Here is a 19,427-nt window from a genome sequence, read left to right as displayed (position 1 = left end):
AGAAACCAAATCTAATGGAATGCCAAGTGGGGCCCTTTTAATAAGGGGCTTAGGTTTCTGAGAATGTTTTTACCTTGGAGCCCATCTTGTCAGGGGCCAGATTGTCTCTCCAGGTCCCAGAGAGAAGTTTGCACAGCCAACTTCCAGAAGCCGGGGTTTCCCATCCTGACCGAAATAGCTTGTTTCTTCAGGGAGGTCTTAGGAGGCAGAAAGGAAGAGATCAGGAGGGGTGCGTTTGGGTCACGGAGGAGGGTGCTGGCATTGTTGCCTGGACTCCTCTCTTGGGGAGTCAGGATCTCTAAGGAATGGCCTGGCTTTCTTGTTGAAGGAGGTTACTTGATCAAGCAATTCGTCAAGAACAGGAAGAGCCAGTTACCAGCAGCCTATAAAGCAGCTCCTGCTTGAGACTCACTAGAAACAGCATGTCTCTGCCGTGCGGGAGACGGCGCTCTGCGGCCCCTAGGGGTTCTTGGATCTGCTTGTTTGTTTATATTTTTAAGTAAACTCTGTGACCAACCAGGGGCTCGAACTTAGGACCCTGGGATCAAGAATCGCACGTTCCACCAAGTGAGCCAGCCAGGCGCCCCCTGTTCATTTCTTTAAAGCCTTATTTACAATTGGCTCTTTTCACGAGTACTTTAAATACTCCGTTGTTTCCCTCTGTCTTCTCAGATTCCGCCCGGCTGCTGGGGTCATGCGGGGGGCCACTAGCCTGTGCAAGGTCTTTTCTCCGAGTGATACTGGCAGTGGGACCTGCTAGGGCCCAGTGCTGTGCACGGGGCTCCTTGGTCTCACAGAGAACGGGCCAGGCGGTTCGTGCCAGCCACCAGCCACTCCTCTGTGCTTGCCCCGCGGACTTCTCACCAGCACTCCTTCCGGGAAGTTAGGAGGGAAGGCGGACAGGGTGTCCCATCCCAGGCCTTGTAAGCGATCCTCAGTGTGTCCCAGGTGGCTGTCTTGCCCTGTGCTCCCCAGACCTGGTTTGCCCTGCATGCATGCAGGGCCATGAAACAGCCCTGGCTGCAGGGAGACTGCATGGCTGGTAGGTTGGTTGGGCAGGGCTCCTGGTGCTTCCCTGGCCTGGCCATGTCTGCCCTTTGTTTGGGTGAGCGCTTTGCTCTGTCTCTTGTGTGTTCCTGGCCAATCTTTAACCGCAGTGAGAGGTTTGATGCTTACATGAGGTTCACAGGCTTTTAAATCCACACATCGCAGAGGCTTCCTTCTGCAGTTTTTTGCCATGAACATGAACCGAAATAATGTACTTAACTATAACCTACTACTAATCTCTTCCCCCCTCTGTAATCCCCCTGTAGGTGTAAAATACCAAATACACAAATAAAAGCACACAATTTCACAGTGGCAGACTCTTTGGTATTCCGTTTGAGCCCTACAGAGAACTGTTTCCTGTACCTGTTCTTTTGTTGACTGTCGGAGGCAAGGTAAACGTTCGTAAAATCATTAGTGGCCCGGAAGCTTATCTTTCTGAGCAGGATGGGGAGGGAGAGAAATGAGAGCAGCTTTTCAGGTAGCCCAGGGATCCTGTAAATAACACCAAGATGCCTTGGAATTGGTAGAGGTCTTGCTCACGTGCATCAGGCTCTTGAAATTAAGAGTGCGCTCACTAGATCTTTTCTTTTTAAGTACTCTATCAAATGAGAAGGATGAAGGATGACATTCCGCCTCACTAGCAGTCCTGGCTAGCACAAGATCACAAAGAGAAAAAAATAACTACCGCACGCCCGTTCAAATGGCAGACATCACGACCCAACAAACCGGTTGCTAGAGAGTTTGTGGGTCTCATGTCTTACAGAGGAGTGTGTAAGTGGGAACTGCACTTGGGGACTTAACTTGAAAATGGCATGTGTCCATGTTCTGTAGCCCAGTGGTTCGCCTCCCGGGTACGTGCCCCAGAGAAAATTCACAAGAGCAGCAAAAGCTGTGTTCAGATGATGGAGTGAACCAAAGGCACACAGCATTGGATCACGACGCAGTAGATGGAAAATAAGCCCAAGCGCTGACAGACAGCATGGTGCTTTTATAAAATACAAAACGCTTTAGAAATCTACAGACATGTAGAGAACAAAGCAAAAGAAGCAGCAGGTCCTGAGGTTGGGGGAGGCAGGAAGATGACGATACTCTGGGTTCCTTTGGGTAGTGAGTTCACAACCAAGAATAAATGTTGGAACCGGCTGGGGAGGGAGGGGGTGGAAGGGAGGCTCATTTGCACCTTAAGACGTGGGGGTGGCAGATGACATATGTGGCTCCAGGGGCTTCTAGCATGTTGTACACACTTATCCAGGTGATTTTTCTGAAGGAAATGCATAGCTTCCCATCAGGCTTTAGGACAAGTATGACCCCAGAAGATTCTCAGCTTGGAATTGTTTTTAGAGCTGTCGCATTGTTACCTGGGTATCTTGATTGGGTCATGAATGTGCACACAGCACGCACTCAGTGAACTGAAAAAAGCCAGGTGTCTGGAGTGATGATGAAGGTTTGGGGACGGGTCGTGGTGATGGTTGTGCCGCGCTGTGAATGTAATGCTACTGAATCACACGCTTAAAAGTGGTTTAAATGGTCATGAGAAACTTGTAATACACAAAAACTGTTGAATTATTAAAAAAAATTTTTTTAACCTTAAGTGCACTAGAATTGACGCAACTGGACATGAACTGTGTAGTTTTTCGAGACTTGTTTTCTGAGTCACAACCCAATGGTTTATAAATAAAATAGAACCTTGGAGGACTTAGAAAATTGCCTAGAAGGGGGACGGCATCCTTTTTTCACACTCAAGTATAAAAAGGGTCCTTGGGTTGACCAGCCCCCATTATTGCAGATGGGAAATGGGCTCAGAGAGGGCCTGCGGGCTTCTAGGTCCTGCTGCAGATTGACCTGGAGACTTTGCCAGTGTTCGGAGGTCACTTCTGCCATTGCCAAGGCCCAAGACAGAAGCCAGGTGTAGGACAGCTCCTTCCCACCGTACAAGTGGAGCCTCTGTCAGTCTCTGCCCGCTGGAAACCCCCGGGCACGCGCACGGTCCAAGGATCAACGGACACCGACCCCGGCCCGGCCCGGTCGTGCGAGTGGGGGTCAGGCAGGTGGTCCCAGCAAGGAGGGCTGCTGGTGCGCACCCACTGATCTCCCCGCACTTGTGGGTGCTGGGAAGACAACAGACTGGAGACTTTGGGTTCAAATCCAACATAGCTTCCGTGGGCCTCCAGTCTTTTCACCTGTGTAAGTGAAATCCAACGGGCTAGTTACCAAGGGAACTGAATGCAGCATTGCCCAGCGTGGAGCAGGGGAGTGTGGTGGTGCCCGCACAGGCACAGGTCTGGGAGTCAGACAGACAGCTTGACCGTGCCTGGGGATGGGGACAAGTTCCTGGCGGCGAGGCCCACAGGATCTCTGACATCAAGGCCCGGCTGGCGCACTACCCTTCTTCCCCACGGGGTGGCAGCCGCGGGCAGCCCTGGCCCGCTGTGCCTTCGGGGCTGGGCCTCCTGTCTGAGCCCTGGCCACCCCCGACAAGCTGAAAGAGAAACCCAGTCCTCTGGCCCAGAGGGGCCCCTGGGGCTGAAAGAAAACCCAGTCTCCTGCCCAGAGGGGCCCCTGGGACCAGGAAGCCCAGGTTCTGAAATGCCAGACTGATGGGGGTTTCCCTGGGGTCTCCTGGGAGTGGAGGTGCCACCAGGAGTTTGATGGCCTTGGGCCAGTCATTTAATGTCCAGTAACAGGAGGCACGGAAGCACCCCGTATATTTATGGGTCCCCCCCAGAAGCTGGTGACAGCAGGAGCGGCAGCTGCGGGAGGGGGCCTCGGAACTGAGAGGGAAGGGGGCAGGGGGGAGCCATGGCTGGTGGATCATCCCCCCTTCTGCCCTTCACCTTGCCTCCCCATCCTGCTTCCTTGTTCGGCCTGCCCCAGCGCACACCTGCCCGCATCCCTCTGCCCCGTGTTCTGTGGGAGCGCGCACGGGTGTCTGTCAGTGTGTGTGTGTGTGACTCAGCCTCTCCCTGTCTGTCTGTGTGTGTCTGTCTCTGGCCCTCTCCCTCCCTGGGTGTGTGTTGGGGGGCGGTTAGTGTGCGTGTGTGTTTCTCCATGTCTTCCTGTCCCTCCTCCCCGCGGGCTGCCCGTGTGTGTGTGTGTGTGTGTGTGTGTGTGTGTGTGTGTGTGTGTGTCCGTTTGAGCACCCGACTTCGTCCCTGGGTGTGTGTTGGGGGGCGGTTAGTGTGCGTGTGTGTTTCTCCATGTCTTCCTGTCCCTCCTCCCCACGGGCTGCCCGTGTGTGTGTGTGTGTGTGTGTGTCCGTTTGAGCACCCGACTTCGTTCTCTTGCTCCCTGTCCCTCTGTTGTCTCTTCCTCTTTGTGTGACTTGAGGTCACGCGCGTGTATGCAGTGTGTGTGTGTGTGTGTGTGTCTGTCCTTGTCTCTGGCCTCTCTGAGCCTGTGTTCATGTCTGTCTCTCTCTCCCCCTCTGTCTCTCAGTGTCTCTCCCTGTCTCTGCGAGCGTCTCTGGGTCCCCGGCTGTTCGCGGCAGGGCCGGTCCGGCAGAGCAGCGGATGTGCGAGGGCTGATTCGGGGGCCGACAGGAAGCCCGCCACCTCGCCTGCTGCCTGCCAGTCTCGGTGGCAGCGGCGGTGGCTCGGGCAGGTGTGTGGGCTCAGGATGAGGTGGCCGCAGTGAGGAGCCCCCCGACTCTCAGGTAAGCCCGGCAGGGGGTCCTGAGGCTGCCTCCCACCGGGGGTGGGAATGGCCCTGCTGGCCCCGCAGGAGGGCTGAGGTTGGGGGGGGGTTGCCTGGCTCGGGGGCTGGGAAGATGCCAGGCCACCTGGCTCTCCCTCGCTGGGCCCCAGTCCCGCCCTGACGCCCCTGGCTAGGGAGCCCTCTCCCCGGACCCTGCAGCACTCCGAGGGCAGACTGTTTCTGGGGCTCCGGCGCTTTCCCACCTTCACCTTCCCCTGCCCAGCCTTCCCAGGCCTGGGGAAGCCTCCAGAATGGGCTCATCGCTTCCAGAGAGCGGTGAGGGGCCAGACCCACGGGCCTTGGTTTCTTCATCTGTGGAATGGGACTGTAACGTCCCTGCCACTAGGCTACGGGAGGATGGATGAGACTCTCCGGACAAGGGTGCCCAGGGCCTAACCCCCAGGCCAGGCCAGGCCGAACAGCCCTCCCGCCACCCCCCACCCAGCCCCCAGCCTGGCCCACCAGCTCTCTGCTGGGGAGCTCCTTGACCCTGGCCGTCACCATTCCCCACCGCTGCCCCAGGACCAGGGCTGCCCAGGCCCTCTCACTGGCCACCTGAGCATTAGGAGCCTCCATAGAGGCCCCTGGGTCGGCCTTATCTGAAGGCCAGGATGACATGGGAAAATGGAATGGGCACGGGATAAAGCCTCCCCAGGGCTCGGACCCAACCTCTCGTTCCTACCCCATAGCCTGCCCTGTGGCCCTGGGAGTCCTCCGTTTCCTCGTGTAGGGCCGGAGGCCGGCTGAGAGATTGGGCATGAGGGTCTCCCAGGGCCTTTCCGGCTTGCCCAGCCCAGCCCCAAGGGCTTTCCCCCCCCCCCGCCCGGCTGTTGCAAACTTTGTTCATCTGAAAACTGCGCACTTCCCTTTGTGCTATTTTGGCCTGCAGCTCCTCGGCCTGTGGCCTCCTCGCCTCCCCACCCCACCCAGCCCTGCCTGCCCCTTGGGGCCCTCCCGGGGCCTCTGGGCCTGCCTCTCCTAGGGGCTCAGCCTCCTCCCCCAACCCTTATCCGCCTGCCCTCAGATCCTGGCGGGGAAAGCCCGGCCAGAGGGCAGATGTAGTCAGTCTAGGGGCAGCCGTGGGCCTGTCCCTCAAATTGGTCTCTCTTTTAAAAAAAATATTTCATGGTTCTTAAAAAAGGTAATATAAAACAGGAGTCAAAGAGCAGGGAGGGCCTTGGGGATCAGCCCGGCCTGAGCTTGGGGATCCTGGCTCTGTGGCTAGCTGGATGAACTTGGACAAATTCCCGCCTCTCGGGGCCTCGCTCTCCTCCCTGGCGTTTCCCACATGACACTTGGCGTGTCTGTGACAACTGAGGGGCTGGGGCCGATCCCAGCCCGCCCTGGGGGTCCCGGCACGAGGGCCTGTGCGCGGGGCGGTAGGGCGGTGGAGGGAGGCTCAGGCCCCGCGTACCCTGGGCACCAGGCAGGGAGGCCCTGGTAAGGTTGCTCCACACTGTCTGCTGCTGGTCCCCTCACCCCCAAAGGCTGTTCGGCCTGCCCCGGCGCACACCTGCCCGCATCCCTCTGCCCCATGTTCTGTGGGAGCGCGCACGGGTGTCCGTGAGTGTGTGTGTGTGTGTGTGTGTGTGTGTGTGTCTGTGTGTGTGTGTGTGTGTGTGTGTGTCTGTGACTCAGCCTCTCCCTGTCTGTCTGTGTGTGTCTGTCTCTGGCCCTCTCCCTTCCTGGGTGTGTGTTACCCCGTCCCCTTCCACAGGGACCCTGAGATGGCAAGTCACGGTAGTCATGCAACTGTGTCTCCCCCACCTTCGTGCATCATCTCGATGCTGGGCCTCATGACAAACCCGAGGGATGAGTGTCCTTATTTCCCCATTTCCGAGGGGCTACGGAAGGCCAGCAATACCGGGCTTCAACAGCAGAGCCCACTCGGCGTTCTCATCCCCCGCCCTCCCCCAGTGCCAGGCAGATATGGTGGACCAGGGCTGGGGGCACCCCCCGACTGTGTTGCTTGACCCAGGAGAGCAGGGGGTCCAGGAAGCAAGAGGGCTCTCTGGTGGCCAGGATTCCCTGGGATGGAGGGCCGCCCTTCCCCGGGACGGCTGCAAAGGTCGGCAGGCCGGGTCCTGGGGCCTCAAGTGCCAGGCCCCTGGAGCACAAGCGAGTTCTCCAAACCAGCCGGCCAGAAATACGAGCCCTAGCAGGTTTCTCCCTGGGAAGCCTGGATACTGAGCCAGGCTGCTTCTCATCGGCCAGTAGTTCCCTGAGGAAGGCACCAGGTTGAGCCCCATTTTACAGATGAGAAGACTGAGGCCAACAGACCCCGAGGCACGGGCAGGAGTCCTCCCTCCAGGACCCGGTGCTTCCAACCCCACACAGCCTGAAGCGCCCTTGGGCTGGGCTAGAGGCACAGCAGAGGGGGCAGGAGGAGGCTGTGCAGGCTGGGAGGCCGGGGCCCAGGCCCTGAGAGCGGGGGCCTCCCCGTGGACGCCCTCCTGGGGTGACAGGGCCATCCCATCACAAGGTTTCCACTGACTCACTTGCTGTTTGGGGAAGGAGGGGCGGCTTCTCTGGGACGGCCTCGATGGAGGCTCAGGGTTGCTCAGAGGCTCCTTGTCATTTGTTGCGTGAGGGTTCGGGAAGCTCGGAGAGGTGAGGGGGACAGCCGGGTGCAGCCGAGGCCTTGGGGGAGCCCGAAACAGGAGCTGGGCAGTACAGAGCTCAGCTTCTCCCTGAGCTTCGACTTCCCCAGCTGTAAAGTGGGGAGAAGCCCTCCTCCCGGGTGGCCAAGCCGGGAAAAACAACATGCCCAGAGGGGACGCTCAGGGGTGTGGGCAGGGCCCCCTCGGAGACCCCACTGTGGCCCTCAACTGTGTCCCTGGCCACTGCCAGGAGACTGAGTCTCTCCAGTTCCAGTGATTCTCCTCAGAAGCCCCCTTAAGAGGGTTGTACTTGCCCCCCGTCCAGGCCCTGGTATGTGGCTGCCTGTGGCTTCGCCAAGGACTGGCCATCACAGCATGGCTCCACCCCAGGGACCAGTCACTGACCCAGCAGTGGCCCAGTGCCAGGCGGGGTTCAGAGCCTCCTCACCCCGCAGAGACCCTCTCCCAGTACATCCCACCTCCACCAGCCCTGGGCAGCCCACCAGGTCTCCGCCCAGAGTACCCTTCTCCCCCTTATACCTCAGGAACCCCTCAGTGTTTAAAGAATGGAAACCCCGGGGCACCTGGGTGGCTCAGTTGGTTAAGCGTCTGCCTTCAGCTCAGGTCGTGATCCCAGGGTCCTGGGATCAGGTCCCACATCGGGCTCCTTGCTCGGTGGGAAGCCTGCTTCTCCCTCTGCCTGCCATTCCCCCTGCTTGTGCTCTCTCTCTCTCTGACAAATAAATAAAATATTTTTAAAGAAAGAAAGAACGGAAATCCCACTCCCAACTCCCCCAGGGGGCCCATGGATAAGGGGCAGAGAGGCACCCTGGGGTGCGTGGGGGCTGCCAGGGCTCCTCTGGAAGGGGCCGAGGACTGAGCTCAGGGAACAAAGCTGGGTTTACAGGAGGCAACAGGTGAGCCGGAGTTAGGATCCAGAGGCCGGAGTTTGAATCCTGCCTTTCTCCTTCGCAGCTGGGATCCCCAGCCTCAGTTTCTGTATTTGTGAAATGTTGGGAGCCTCTCCCTGCCTCCCCCCGCCCCCCGTGGGGGGTTTTGTGGATTAAGCAAAGGCACGTTTGGGACACGTACACATGGTGCTGTCTGGTGGGTTCCCAGAACCTTCTAGCACTTAGCAAATGTGGGGGATGGCCCTGGGGGCCCGGGGTGTGGGTCTTGGGTCAGACGGGGGAGCAGGGCTTGCTGCAGCCTGACCCAGTCCTCGGACAGGGACGGGAGATGGTGCTCCTGTGGTCTGGGCTCCACTGCGGGGCTGTCAGGAGAAGGGGGCAATGGACACCCGACAGTGTGGGGCTCAGGGGGGACTCCGGAGGGCTGGTCACAGGGGGTCCTACGTTGTAGCGCTGCAGGGCGCGTGGCCAGGAGCGGACATGAATGTGGAGAGCGAGCTGCTGTGGCCCTGGGTGGCCCTGCTGCTGCTGCTGGGGACTGTGGCCGGCCTGTGTGTGCGCTGCTCCCGCCCAGGTAAGGGGGCGCTTGGGGACAAGGGCGGGGTCCCCAGCCCTGGTTGCGGTCCAAGGGCAGTCGGAGAAGTTTCACAAGGCAGGGAGGAAGCCCCTAAACCACCCCTGAAGTCGGTGGGTCTGGCTCACCGTGGGGCTTTGGTTTTGCTGGGGCAGGGGAATGTTCTGGAAAATCGGGGGTGGGGGGGCTGCCGTGCTGCCTGCAGCACCCACCTTCTCCACACTCTGCTCTCCTAATAGGTGGTGAGCAAGCACCCTGTCCATGAGAGGTGGCCCACAGGGATTGGCGGCCCGGCCCCCGCGTCCCATCTGAGGCCTGCCCAGGGCACAGGGGAGACAAGAGGAGGGACCTCGGATCTCAGTTCCCACCCAGGCTTGGGGTCGCTTGCTAATCTGGTCTTGTTCTTGCAGCCGTGAAGAAGTCTGAGAAGATCTATGAGCAGAGGAGCCTGTGAGTGCCTCAGTGTCCCCAGCCCCGTGACTTCGTGTGCCCTGACTGTGGGCATCCACATGGGCGTGCTCTCGCGTGTCCACGCACCCCTTCCCTCACCCCTCACTCCCACCTCCCCCACACCGGGCTCTAGTGGGTCCCGAGCAGTCCAGGGAGGGAGGGACCCTTGGGGCTCTCCATGCGCTTCCCCCATCTGGTCCGGGAGGGCTTTGGGGGGAGGGGGTGCCACTCTCCAGCGTGCCCCCCTGCATCTCCAGAGATCCTCCCTCTGCCCCCAGCCCAGGGGAGCCCACCGTGCTGGTGCTGGGGGTTGACAGAGAGTTCTGCCCTCCCGGGCAATGGGGGGAACAGAGACTGGGCACAAAGCAAAACGTGAGCCATGCTCAAGTCTCCCCTGGAAAATGCTAACAGAGCTCCTCCGGGAGGATGTGGGCATGTCCTTGGGGGGTAGGGAAGGCCTGATGGAGGAGATGGGGAGGATGTTAAGAGAGAAAGAAGGCAAAAGGGGACATTCCAGAGAGAGAACAGGGTGGGCGCCCCGCCCCCCCCGCCCCCCCCCCCCCCGCAGGACTGGGGCGGACACTTTCTTCTGGAGAGGAGGTGGTACGCGTGGGTGTATCTTGAGAGGCATGAGCTGGGTGAGGAGGAAGGAGAGTCTTGACTGTGGGGAGAGCCCATGACCTTTGTCCTAAGGGCCCAGGGAAGTAGGGGTAGAGAGGAAATGGGGTTGGGGGGGTCACTGACCCCAGGCCGAGCAGCTGGATCCGGCAGGATGGAGCTCCAGGCACCTCGGGGGCAGGCGAGCTGCTCTATGTATGAGCCCTGGGAGGGTCAGCCGTGCGGGACGCTGCAGACCACGGCGTGGCCCAAGGACAACCCGGGGAGGGAGGGGGGCGGCCACTGGTGTCCTTGTGCTGAGCAGGAAAGTGACTGACGGAGCACCCGGGGGCCTCTGAGACCTGCGTGCACACATGAGCACACATGGGCCAGCACGCCGGCTCACACCCACTAGTGCCCCCCCCCACACTCCTGCTCAGGCGTGCACTCCTCTCCTCACCCCTGTGTGTGCCTGCCTGGGGAAGGAACTCACGTACAAACGCACACACACCCTTTCTCATTTCCTTTTGCAACTGAAAAACCACAATGAAATATGAAAATACAATGTCCCCATCCATGCCCACCCCTGAGGCTGGGCTTTTCTGGCCACTTGGTCCTCTGGATGACCCACCCACAGCCTCCACCAGGGGTGAAGGGGGCTGGGATCCCCTGTTGCCCCCCCCATGCCTCAGCCCCGAGGCAGGCCTCCCCAGTATCTCCCCTCCTCTCTCAGTGCCTGCCCACTCTGGGCCTCTGATTGATGTTAGAAACAGGCCGTTTGAGCCAGAAGTGAAACTGTGTCATAGTGGGAAGTGGGAAGGCTGGGCCTGGGCAGGAGGAGGCGGGAGGGGAGACTCGGGTTCTCCCCACTTCACTTGGGTTCAGTCCTGCCCGTGCATTTAGGGCATCCTTCCTAAATCAGGTCACCCTGACTGCTCCAGCTGCCCCTCCCCGGAAGCTCCTGGAAGGCTTGGCCAGGTACCCCTTCTGGTCCAGAGGAGGGACCCAAATGGACTTTAAATGTTTAGCTAATCTGCTCTACCATCTTTAGCAGTGGCTTCCATCCTCAAGGGAACTTCATGATCCATAATGGCGGCTAGAGCTCCAGCCTTCATCTCTGTGTTCCAGGCAGTAGTAAGAATGAAGGGCAAGGACAGAAAGGGTGCACCCCTGTTGGCAGCGCCTCCTCTGAAGTCCCAACAATCTTGGCTGGCATTTCACTGACTAGAGCTTAATCACATGGCCATACTCAGGCACAAGGGAGGCTGGAAAATACAGTCTTTTAGATGGGCCTAAATAAATAAAAATCCCATTTCAGTGGAAGAAGGGAACACCACGCATGGCCAGGTACCTTGCTGTGTCTGCTAAGCCTTGGGAAGTTGCCTCGCCAGTTACTTGGGAGTAAAGGGTGTGTTTGGACATCCCAAGAGGGGTTGAAGTTACCCTCTCGTTGAAGTCCCTGAAGAGCCGCCCGACCCTCACCTCAGAATCGGAGGGCCACCTCCCCAGCCCCGCCCACAGACCCTCCAGACCATCTCCGGGGTTCCTGGGGAGGCCGCGGAGGCTCCGGCTCGGGGCCACGTGAGAAGGGTGGGCGCCTGGCGGGCAGCTCAGAGAAAGGGGGGAGCCCTGGATCGGAGGCCCAGAGGGATGGCGGCTCCTCACTCTCGCCCTGGTCCGTCCCTCCCCTCTCTGTTCCTTGGCCCTGTCTGTCCGTCTCTCCTGTCTCTCTGTCCCTCCGGCTGTGGGAGGCTGGGCCCTGGCTCAGCGGAGCTCCATGTTTTCCCAGGGAGGAGAATCAACAGAACTTGGCGCTGGCCCGGACCTATTCTTGTGAGTTCTTGAACCGAAGGGTCCGGGGACTGGGCTCGGGGTTGGGGTGTCCATATGGGGACTGTGGCCAGGCCCTATCTGGTAGAGTGGGGGAACGGCCCTGGCAGGCGGGCCCGGACGCCCGGCCAACAGCCCCTTGTCCTTTGCAGTGATCAGGCAGGCCTGGCCCGGGCCCCTGGCGGACGCGGACTCTGACGTAGCGCCAACAAGGTAGGGACAATCCGAGGCCTGGAGGGGGTCACAGCCCCATAGGAGGCCACGGGAAAGAGAGCCCCGGAGGGCCCCACCTGGCTGAGCTCAGGCCAAGACCTTGGACGTCAGAGCCCCAGAGCCGGATTGTGAGGGCCCCACGAGGGGGCTGTACGGCTGTGGGGCTGTGGTTCAGAAAACCCCAAGGCCTTTCCCCATCCGGCCCCTCTCAGCCCCTCCCTCCCCCCCTTTCCTGCAGGAAGGACAAGCTGCTGAGGTTCTCCCCCAGCCTCGAGGGTGAGTGGTCCTCAGACACGGGGGTGGGGGCAGGGGTGAGGTGGGACTGAGACAGGCGACTACCTGGCGGGGCAGTCCCTGTGCAGCGGAGGCCTGGAGGACGAGGGGAGCTGGGCCGGGAGGCCCCCGGGTTGGCCTAGCGGGGGAGAGGGTGGAGAGCGGGGGTCAAGGTGGGAAGGTAGGAGACACCCGGGTTCTTGGAGGCCCTTCCCTTGGGGAGGGGGGCGGGGCAGGGGTGGGAGGAAGCCATGAGCCCGGCCTTTCTTCCAGATTCTGAGTCCTCCAGGTACCAGAACTTCAGCAAAGGTGGGTGGGATCCTGGGAGGTGGGGGCTGCGGTGGGGCCCAGGGCCCAGTGCTCGGGCCTAATAGTCACCTCCTCCCGCAGAGAGCAGACATGGATCCAGATCCAGATCCGATGCAGCCTACGTGTGAGTGGCCTTAAGCAGGGCCGGCACCTCCTCCCCGCCCCCCCCGCCCCCCCCCCCCCCGCCGGGCTTCCCCCTTTATGAAAGCTTCCGGCCCTAGAACACACTGGCCCAGGCAGGTGCTCAGTCGCATCACGTCCCCTCAGTTGGCCATGGCTTTGTGGGGACAGGGGCGTGGCCCTGCTCTAGGGAGGGCTTGTCTGGGGGACTCATCCTGCATCACCCAGAGATAAGGGAGGAAGGGCCCTCAGGGATGTGTCACGGATGGGTACACTTAGGCCCAGGGAAGATGGGGACTCGCCTAGAGTCACAAGTCAGGATAGCCGGAGCCAGGCTGGGTGACTTAGGGGCCCAGGGAAGAGGGACGGAGGGACCAGGGAAGGACGGAGGGGGGGGCCGGGGGGGTGATGGCTGGAACAGCCCTGTCATCCGTGTCCCCCACAATGCCCCCACCCCGAGCCCCGGCCTGCCCAGCAACCGCTCTGGGTCTGTGTTTTCTTGCCAGAGAACCCATCACCACGGACTATTACAACTGGGGGCAGATCCAGAAGCCCAGGGAAGGTGAGGTGCTGGAGGAGGAGGGGAGGAAGTGGCGAGCTGCAGAAGGTCAAGGCCGTAGAGGAGGGCGGGGAGGCTGGGCCTAGGTTTGGATGGGTGGCGGAGTTGGGGAGCCGGGGGAGGCTGGTGGTGGGGGAACAGAGTAGGGAAGGGATGTGGGGGGGGGCAGGGAGGGGAGAGGGGTGTGGGCCACAGAGGTGAGGGAACCAGAAGGGGAGCTGGGGCCAGGGGCAGCGGGGGAGGCTGAGCCTCTGGTCACATGGGCCCCCCTCAGGGCTGGGCAGCCACTGATGAGTACACGTGGGACCTCGGAGGAAGGGCCTGGGCGGGGCAGCCTTGCTGACAGACGCTGAGCCCTGCAGGCTCTGAGGAGGCTGAGATCTTGGGCCCTTAACACCTTGGCTTTACAGAAAAAGAAACTGAGGACCGAGGGTGGGCCGGGCCTGCTGAGAGGTCTGGGGAGGCCACACTGGGCTGGGGGTTGGGGCGCATGGCGGGCAGAGGGAGGGGGCCTCTTCCTCCCCCGCTGCCACTGCTGAATATGGGAGGGACCCTCATGTCTTGGAGCCCCTTTGACACAGAAGGCTGCTGGGTAGGGCAGCGGTTAGAGCTCAGCTCGCAGGGGCGATGAGGGGGTGCCAGGCTCCACTAGGGCCACATCCAGCCTAGGCCCACCATGCCCTGCCCAAAGGCACGACTTTAGGATCGGCCTAGGCCTGCTTCCCGTCTCTCCTCAGCCCCCAGCGGCTCTCCCTGCCCCTCGTTGCCCGATAGCAACGGGCCTCCCTCCCTCCAACTATCCAATTGCCTGATTGCAAGCCCGTCCCCACATCTCCCCTCCCCAGTGCATTTGGGGTGACCTCGGAGGGCCCATGAAGGAGCTGGAGCCAGGCCAGCGTCCGCTAAGAATCTTGTCCAGGAGAATGTTCAGAGACTCCACGGGGGACCCAGAGGGCTGGGGGCTTGGCGGGACAGGTCACCGGCCGAGGGAAGGCAGGGTGGAGGGAGGGAGGGGAGAAAAGCCAGGCCTGCTGGGCAGGGCCCCCCACCAACCTGACCCTCACCCCCTCCCTGGCAGATGACGATGATGACGATGCCAATTCCTACGAGAACGTGCTCATCTGCAAGCCGAAGGACCCCGAGTCGGGTGAGGCCGCCAGCCCCAGGGAACTGGGCGGGGAGGCCTCCTCGGCCAGGCCCGCCCACACCGCTCAAAGGCACCCCCTGCCTCGAAGCCCGAAGGTTCACCGTTTGCTCGAGTACCTGCACGGCCCCGGGGGTCCCAGCCTTAGGGAGCATGCAGGGGGCCTGAGGACTAGCCGCGGCGGCTGCCACCTGTACCAGCCCCTCTCCCGGTGTCTCCCTGCAGGCGACGAGGGATCCGAGGATTACCAGAACTCAGCATCCATCCGGCAGTGGCGGGAGTCCAGGAGGGCCGCGGGTGCGTGGCCGGAGAGCAGGGGTTCCCGGGTGGTCAGCTTCAGCAGGCTGGGGAGGGCCTGGCCTGGGAGGATCGGGCAGTGGGGGGGGCGAGGGAGGGACAGTCGGGGGTGGGGGGGGCAGGCTCCCCTGCGGCCCTTGCAGCTGACTTCACAGTGACGCCTCTGGCCCATCAGTGGCCACAGCAGCCTGGAACCGTGCCAGAACCAGGACGCCCGCCCAGCCGCCCCCGGGGTGGAAATCTCTGGCAAACCACAGAGATGGGGACCGGCACAGTGTTCCGTGGAGCGTTTCCTGCAGGCTGTTTTGTGGCGCCCGGGGCCCTGGGCCCAGGCGTCTGGCTGAGGGAACAGGTGTGGGTGTGTCCGCATGAGCCGTCTGCCCACCGTCTGCCCATCTGCCCGCTGGTCCGCAGAGCGAGTCCCGAGGGAAGAGCCCCTGTCCCTGGCAGGCAGCCCAGACGAGGACAGCGAGGACCCCGATTACGTGAATCAGAATGTGGCAGCCACAGAAGTCTAGGAAGGATCTAGAAGGAAGGTACAGCTGCCTCGGCCCAGGGTGCTGGTGCTCACAACCTGAGGGAGGGGCCCCATCGAAGGGAAAAACAGGGCTGGAGGAGCCACACGGGGGCCCCGGTGGGGGGGGGTCAAGGAGTAGCACCCATGGGTGCTGAAATGGGTGGCTCTGTAGGGTGTTGGGACTGAGCTCCTGAGCCGTCCTGCCCCCAACGCCCACGGCAGACCCAGGGAGGTCACAGCTCCACGGCAGACACCAGGGTCTCAGGCGGCTGTTGGGGCTGTCAGGCTGGGGAGGCTGGTGAGTTGTGGGGTGCAGGGGTGGGCTCCGGGCAGCTCTCTGCAACCTCGAGCAAGTGGCTCAGCTCCCCCGGGACCATTTCCTCACCCGCAAAATGGAGCAAATGGGACACAGCACTTGAAGGACTCAGGCACAGGGCTGGGCCTGGGAGGTAGAGGTTGGCACCCATGACGGGCGCACTGGACCGAGTCTGCGGCACCCACTGCACCAGCCAGCGTGCGGCTGAGTGCTCCCGCGCACCGGCGCAGCACCCCCCCCCCCAACGCACAGAGCGCTCAGCCTCCCGTCCCAGGCCCCACTGAGAGTCAGCTGCTAGGGCCCAGGCTGTGCCACCGCGTGGGAGGCAGGCCTGACCCCATTGGGGTCTTGAAGGCCCTCTGAAGTCCCAGTCGGGGCAGGCGGGCGGGCGGCCCCCGGGCTGTGAGGGCCCCAGAGCAGGAGAGGCCGTAGAAGCCTGAGCCCACCGCTCACACACTCCCCAACATCTACTGGGCCCCTGCTGGCGGCAAGTCAGCCTTAGGTGCTGGGGACCCAGCAATAAACGAAATCCACCCATGGGCGCCCGGAGCGTGTGACTCTGCATCTCAGGGTTTTGAGTTCGAGCCCCACGTTGGGTATAGAGATGACTTAAAAATAAAATCTTAGACAAGAAAGAAATCCCACCCAAATAAATCCCTGACCGTTCAGGACGTCACTCTGGTGAGAGTGATGACACGGATGGCTGTGGGCTGAGAGAGAGGGCAGGAAGGACAGGCAGCATGTGAGCGGGTGATAAGCCCTGTGGGGACAAACCCACGGGGAGGAGGCCGCGGACCACAGGGCTGGGCTGCCCAGGGCAGCTGGGGGTGCTCCCTCCCCGGCCCGCGACGGGGGCCGAAGCGCGCCCAGAGGGTCTGACCACAGGGGAGGGGGCAGCCACACAGCGGCCCCTGGGTTTTCTGAGATGGGAGGGGGCGCAGCCTGGGAGCCTGGGAGCCTGGGAACGGAATCCCTGGCTGGCTGAGGAGGGAAATGAATTCAGGGGGCAGCAAGGGATGCACAGAGACCAGTGAGAATCCAGGTAAAAGGTGACTTCTTGGCTCAGGGTGGAGGCAAACATGAATAGGGTTTCGTTTGGTCTTAGATGTTTTTTTTTTTAAGTTTATTTATTTCTAAGTACTCCCTACACCCAACGTGGGGCTCGAACTCACGACCCCAAGATCAAGAGTCACACGCTCTCCCAACTGAGCCTGCCAGGCGCCCCGTCTCCGTGTATTTTTTTGAAATTTTTTCTTTGATTTCTTTGTTGACCCATTGGTTGTTTAGTATCACATTGGTTAACCTCCACGTGTCTGCATTTTTCCATTTTTCTTGTGATTTCTAGTTTCGTACCCCTGTGGTCGGAGAGGATGTATGGTATGATTTCAGTCTTCTTACGTTTATTGAGGCTTGTTTGGTGGCCTGACATGTTTCCTGTTCTGAAGGATGTTCCATGTGTACTTGAAAAGAATGTGTACTCTGTTGTTTGGGATGGAATGTTCTGTATTTACCCGTTATGTCCAAATCGGGAGTTGGTTTTGAAGGCGGAGCGCACAGGACTCATTGAGGCAGTGGGTGCTGGGGGGCCAGGAGCTGAGGGGCTGCAGGGTTTTTGGCCGAGCAACAAGAGGATGTCACTGTCCCCAGCCGAGGTGTGAGAGGCTGTGGGCAGAGCAGGCCCTGTGGGCAGGCCAGCTTATTTCTGGACATGTTCGGCTCGAGCTGCCCGCATGGGGAGAAATAGGAAGTGCGCAGCTAGACAGCTGAGCCTGGACTGAGGGCGAGGCCAGGCTGGAGACAGACGCGGGGTGTCGTCATTGAGAGCGACAACAGTCAGCCCCCGGGGAGTGAGGCCGAGAAGAGGGGCCGGCACTGAGGCCAAAGGCTGGGAGGCAAAGCGGCGAAGGGCAGTGTCCTGGGCCCGAGGAAGGCACTTTGGGTGGGTGTGAGCAGGCGCCAGGCAGGCGGTGGGCACTGGTGGGCACTGGTGAGACTCGATGGTGGTGGGGAGAAGGCCTGCTTGTATTCAGAGCACAGGAGTCCCAAGACAGGGAGTAGAGAACATTCCAGAAGTTCCACTTCAGAGGGGAGCAGAGACATGGGGCAGGAGCCGGAGGGGTTGTGCAGGGTTTTGAGCTGGAAGGTGGGGTGGCAGGAAGGATGTCGTCGGTTCAAGCTTGGGGTCCGGCCGAGGCTGGATGGAAACTTCGCATGCTGGATGCTGTCCTGCCCCGGGGTCCGGACTCCACAGGCCAGCGTCCACGGTGGCTCGCTGGCGGCGGGAGTGACCCGATCCCTGGGTTCAAAGATGTGGGCGGGCTGCCGAGTGAGGCAGAAGCGGGGCTGAGTTAGAGCTGACGCTCCTGGCAGGTCCCTTCTGGGTGGGAGGGGAGCGGACGGGCGTTGGAGGCGAGCGCCAGTCACCAGCCCTGTACCAATTAACCACAGCCTCGGCCAGGACCGATTAACTGCAGCCTTGGCCAGGATCAATGAGCACAGGGATTTCAAAGGGAAAGAAGGCTGCTTGATGGGCGGGTTCTTCTCAGCTGCTACAGGAAGGCGGCCAGACACTGACCATCACCATGACCCTGACCCAGCGCAGGGGGAAGAAAGTGCTAGTCCAGGCAACCCTTTCCCTTTTAACAAACCTTTTTGGTCTTCATCAAGGAGCCGAGGGAACCACCAGGCTGAGGGCTATTTCCTGCCTCCCCCGGGCTCACTTCTCTCTCCGGAGCTGCCCAACCTCGACACCCCCCACGGTTACCCCTGGGAGATGCACTGAGGCGTCCGGAGGCCCGTCCATCAGGCCATGGGGGACCAGCTGGGGAAAGGACAGTTACGCGGCGCATCAGGCCCTGGCCCGGCTTCTGCGGGAGCCTGAGGCTGAGGGCAGCGTGGCTTCTGACCTGATCCGATGCCCGAGGGTCAGGGCAAGCTGCATCCCCGTCCCCATGTCTGAAAACACTGTGTGTCGCTGGTATTCCTGTGCCTTTTTGCTTTGGACTCAGGTTCCAAATTGCTTACTAACGTCAATTGCTGGGATCTTTTGCCTGATCCATAAACTTGTACAGTTAATTTATATCGGTGGAACCATATTTAACAATCTACATCTCCGGGTACAGAGTCTCGTCTATCTCGTCTCCTGTGAGCATTACACATCATTTCAGCAGAGAGGGGGAGCCCCCGCGCTCCATTCTTTGGGCCTCAGTTCACTTGGAAGAGATGAGGCTACAGGACACCTGGGTGCCCTTCAGTGGGAACGTCTGCTGTGGGCAAAGCACACCGTTTCTGGAGCAGCAGCAAGGAGTGGCTGAGTGGCACCCCTCTGTTGTCCCCAAATCCTCCCCAGCCCCAGGACTGGACTCGGCTGAGCTGATTGAGCAGGAACACAGCTGTCTCATGGGAAGTCCAGGGGCCCAAAGGGAACTTCTGAGCCAGAAAAGCCACAGCCGGAGAAGCAAGATGTTTCCTCCAACTGAAACATCTCAATAAAGCATTTTCTAAGACTAGCAATTCTCATGTTTGTTTTTCCTGCTTCATGCAAAACCTTCCAAGGGAGTGGAAGTCAAGCCTCTTGCTTAATGGAAAAGGACCCTGAGGCCCCAAGAGAGGGGGGGAGAGGGAGGGGGGGAGAGAGAGAGAGAGAGAGAGAGAGAGAGAGAGAGAGAGAGAGAGGAGAGAGCGAGCTGGGGACAGGAACCCGGTCCTGGAGTCCACCCTTTCCGGGATGCCACACTAACTTTCCAGGTTAATGCCATCAGTTAGGAAATGAGAAGGAAAACCAGAACACAGCTGCTGCCCACTTGTTCCTTCACACCCGGGAGTCCCGATCTCGGGCTCAGAGACGGAGCGGGGTGCAGTGAGGCTGTGGTGGGGGCTCCAGGTGGGAGGAGTCCTGCCAACACGGTTCTGGGGTGTGAGGCACAGACACACGTCCCTGCGCCCTGGGCCTCCCCTGCAAACCTCACAGCGATCAT

The 19,427-nt window shown here is 60.6% G+C and overlaps 1 protein-coding gene across 5 annotated transcripts; it reads left to right on the top strand.

The window, feature by feature from the left end:
- The first annotated feature begins 4,186 nt into the window (after positions 1 to 4,186).
- Positions 4,187 to 18,959, top strand: LAT2 (linker for activation of T cells family member 2). Of its 5 annotated transcripts, XM_028110077.2 has the most exons (13): positions 4,206 to 4,699; positions 8,703 to 8,825; positions 9,236 to 9,275; positions 11,641 to 11,705; positions 11,855 to 11,915; positions 12,154 to 12,191; positions 12,462 to 12,497; positions 12,579 to 12,621; positions 13,124 to 13,179; positions 14,255 to 14,323; positions 14,546 to 14,617; positions 15,032 to 15,153; positions 18,118 to 18,959. In XM_028110077.2, exons 2-12 carry the CDS (start codon positions 8,732 to 8,734, stop codon positions 15,133 to 15,135), a joined length of 678 nt encoding a protein of 225 aa, XP_027965878.1. In that variant the 5' UTR covers positions 4,206 to 4,699; positions 8,703 to 8,731; the 3' UTR covers positions 15,136 to 15,153; positions 18,118 to 18,959. The 5 variants fall into 5 exon arrangements, with proteins under 5 accessions (XP_027965877.1, XP_087872775.1, XP_027965874.1 ...); XM_028110073.2 differs by lacking the exons at positions 15,032 to 15,153; positions 18,118 to 18,959 and adding an exon at positions 14,793 to 15,025 and having other exon boundaries at positions 4,192 to 4,699; XM_028110074.2 differs by lacking the exons at positions 15,032 to 15,153; positions 18,118 to 18,959 and adding an exon at positions 14,793 to 15,025 and having other exon boundaries at positions 4,196 to 4,699; positions 11,662 to 11,705.
- Positions 18,960 to 19,427: the final 468 nt, after the last annotated feature.

Source organism: Eumetopias jubatus, unplaced genomic scaffold, assembly GCF_037043125.1.
Source record: "Eumetopias jubatus isolate StellerSeaLion01/CBP00866 unplaced genomic scaffold, mEumJub1_p1.0 scaffold_12, whole genome shotgun sequence".
NCBI classification, from domain to species: domain Eukaryota; kingdom Metazoa; phylum Chordata; class Mammalia; order Carnivora; family Otariidae; genus Eumetopias; species Eumetopias jubatus.
This window is presented reverse-complemented; position numbering and strand designations above follow the sequence as displayed.

Bases quoted from the DNA above. Each gene is read 5' to 3' on its own strand.
- LAT2 (XM_028110073.2), top strand. From the start codon at position 8,732: ATGAATGTGGAGAGCGAGCTGCTGTGGCCCTGGGTGGCCCTGCTGCTG. The intron at 13,180-14,254 runs GTGAGGTGCTGG...CCTCCCTGGCAG, and splicing joins GATCCAGAAGCCCAGGGAAG to ATGACGATGATGACGATGCC. The intron at 14,324-14,545 runs GTGAGGCCGCCA...GTCTCCCTGCAG, and splicing joins GCCGAAGGACCCCGAGTCGG to GCGACGAGGGATCCGAGGAT.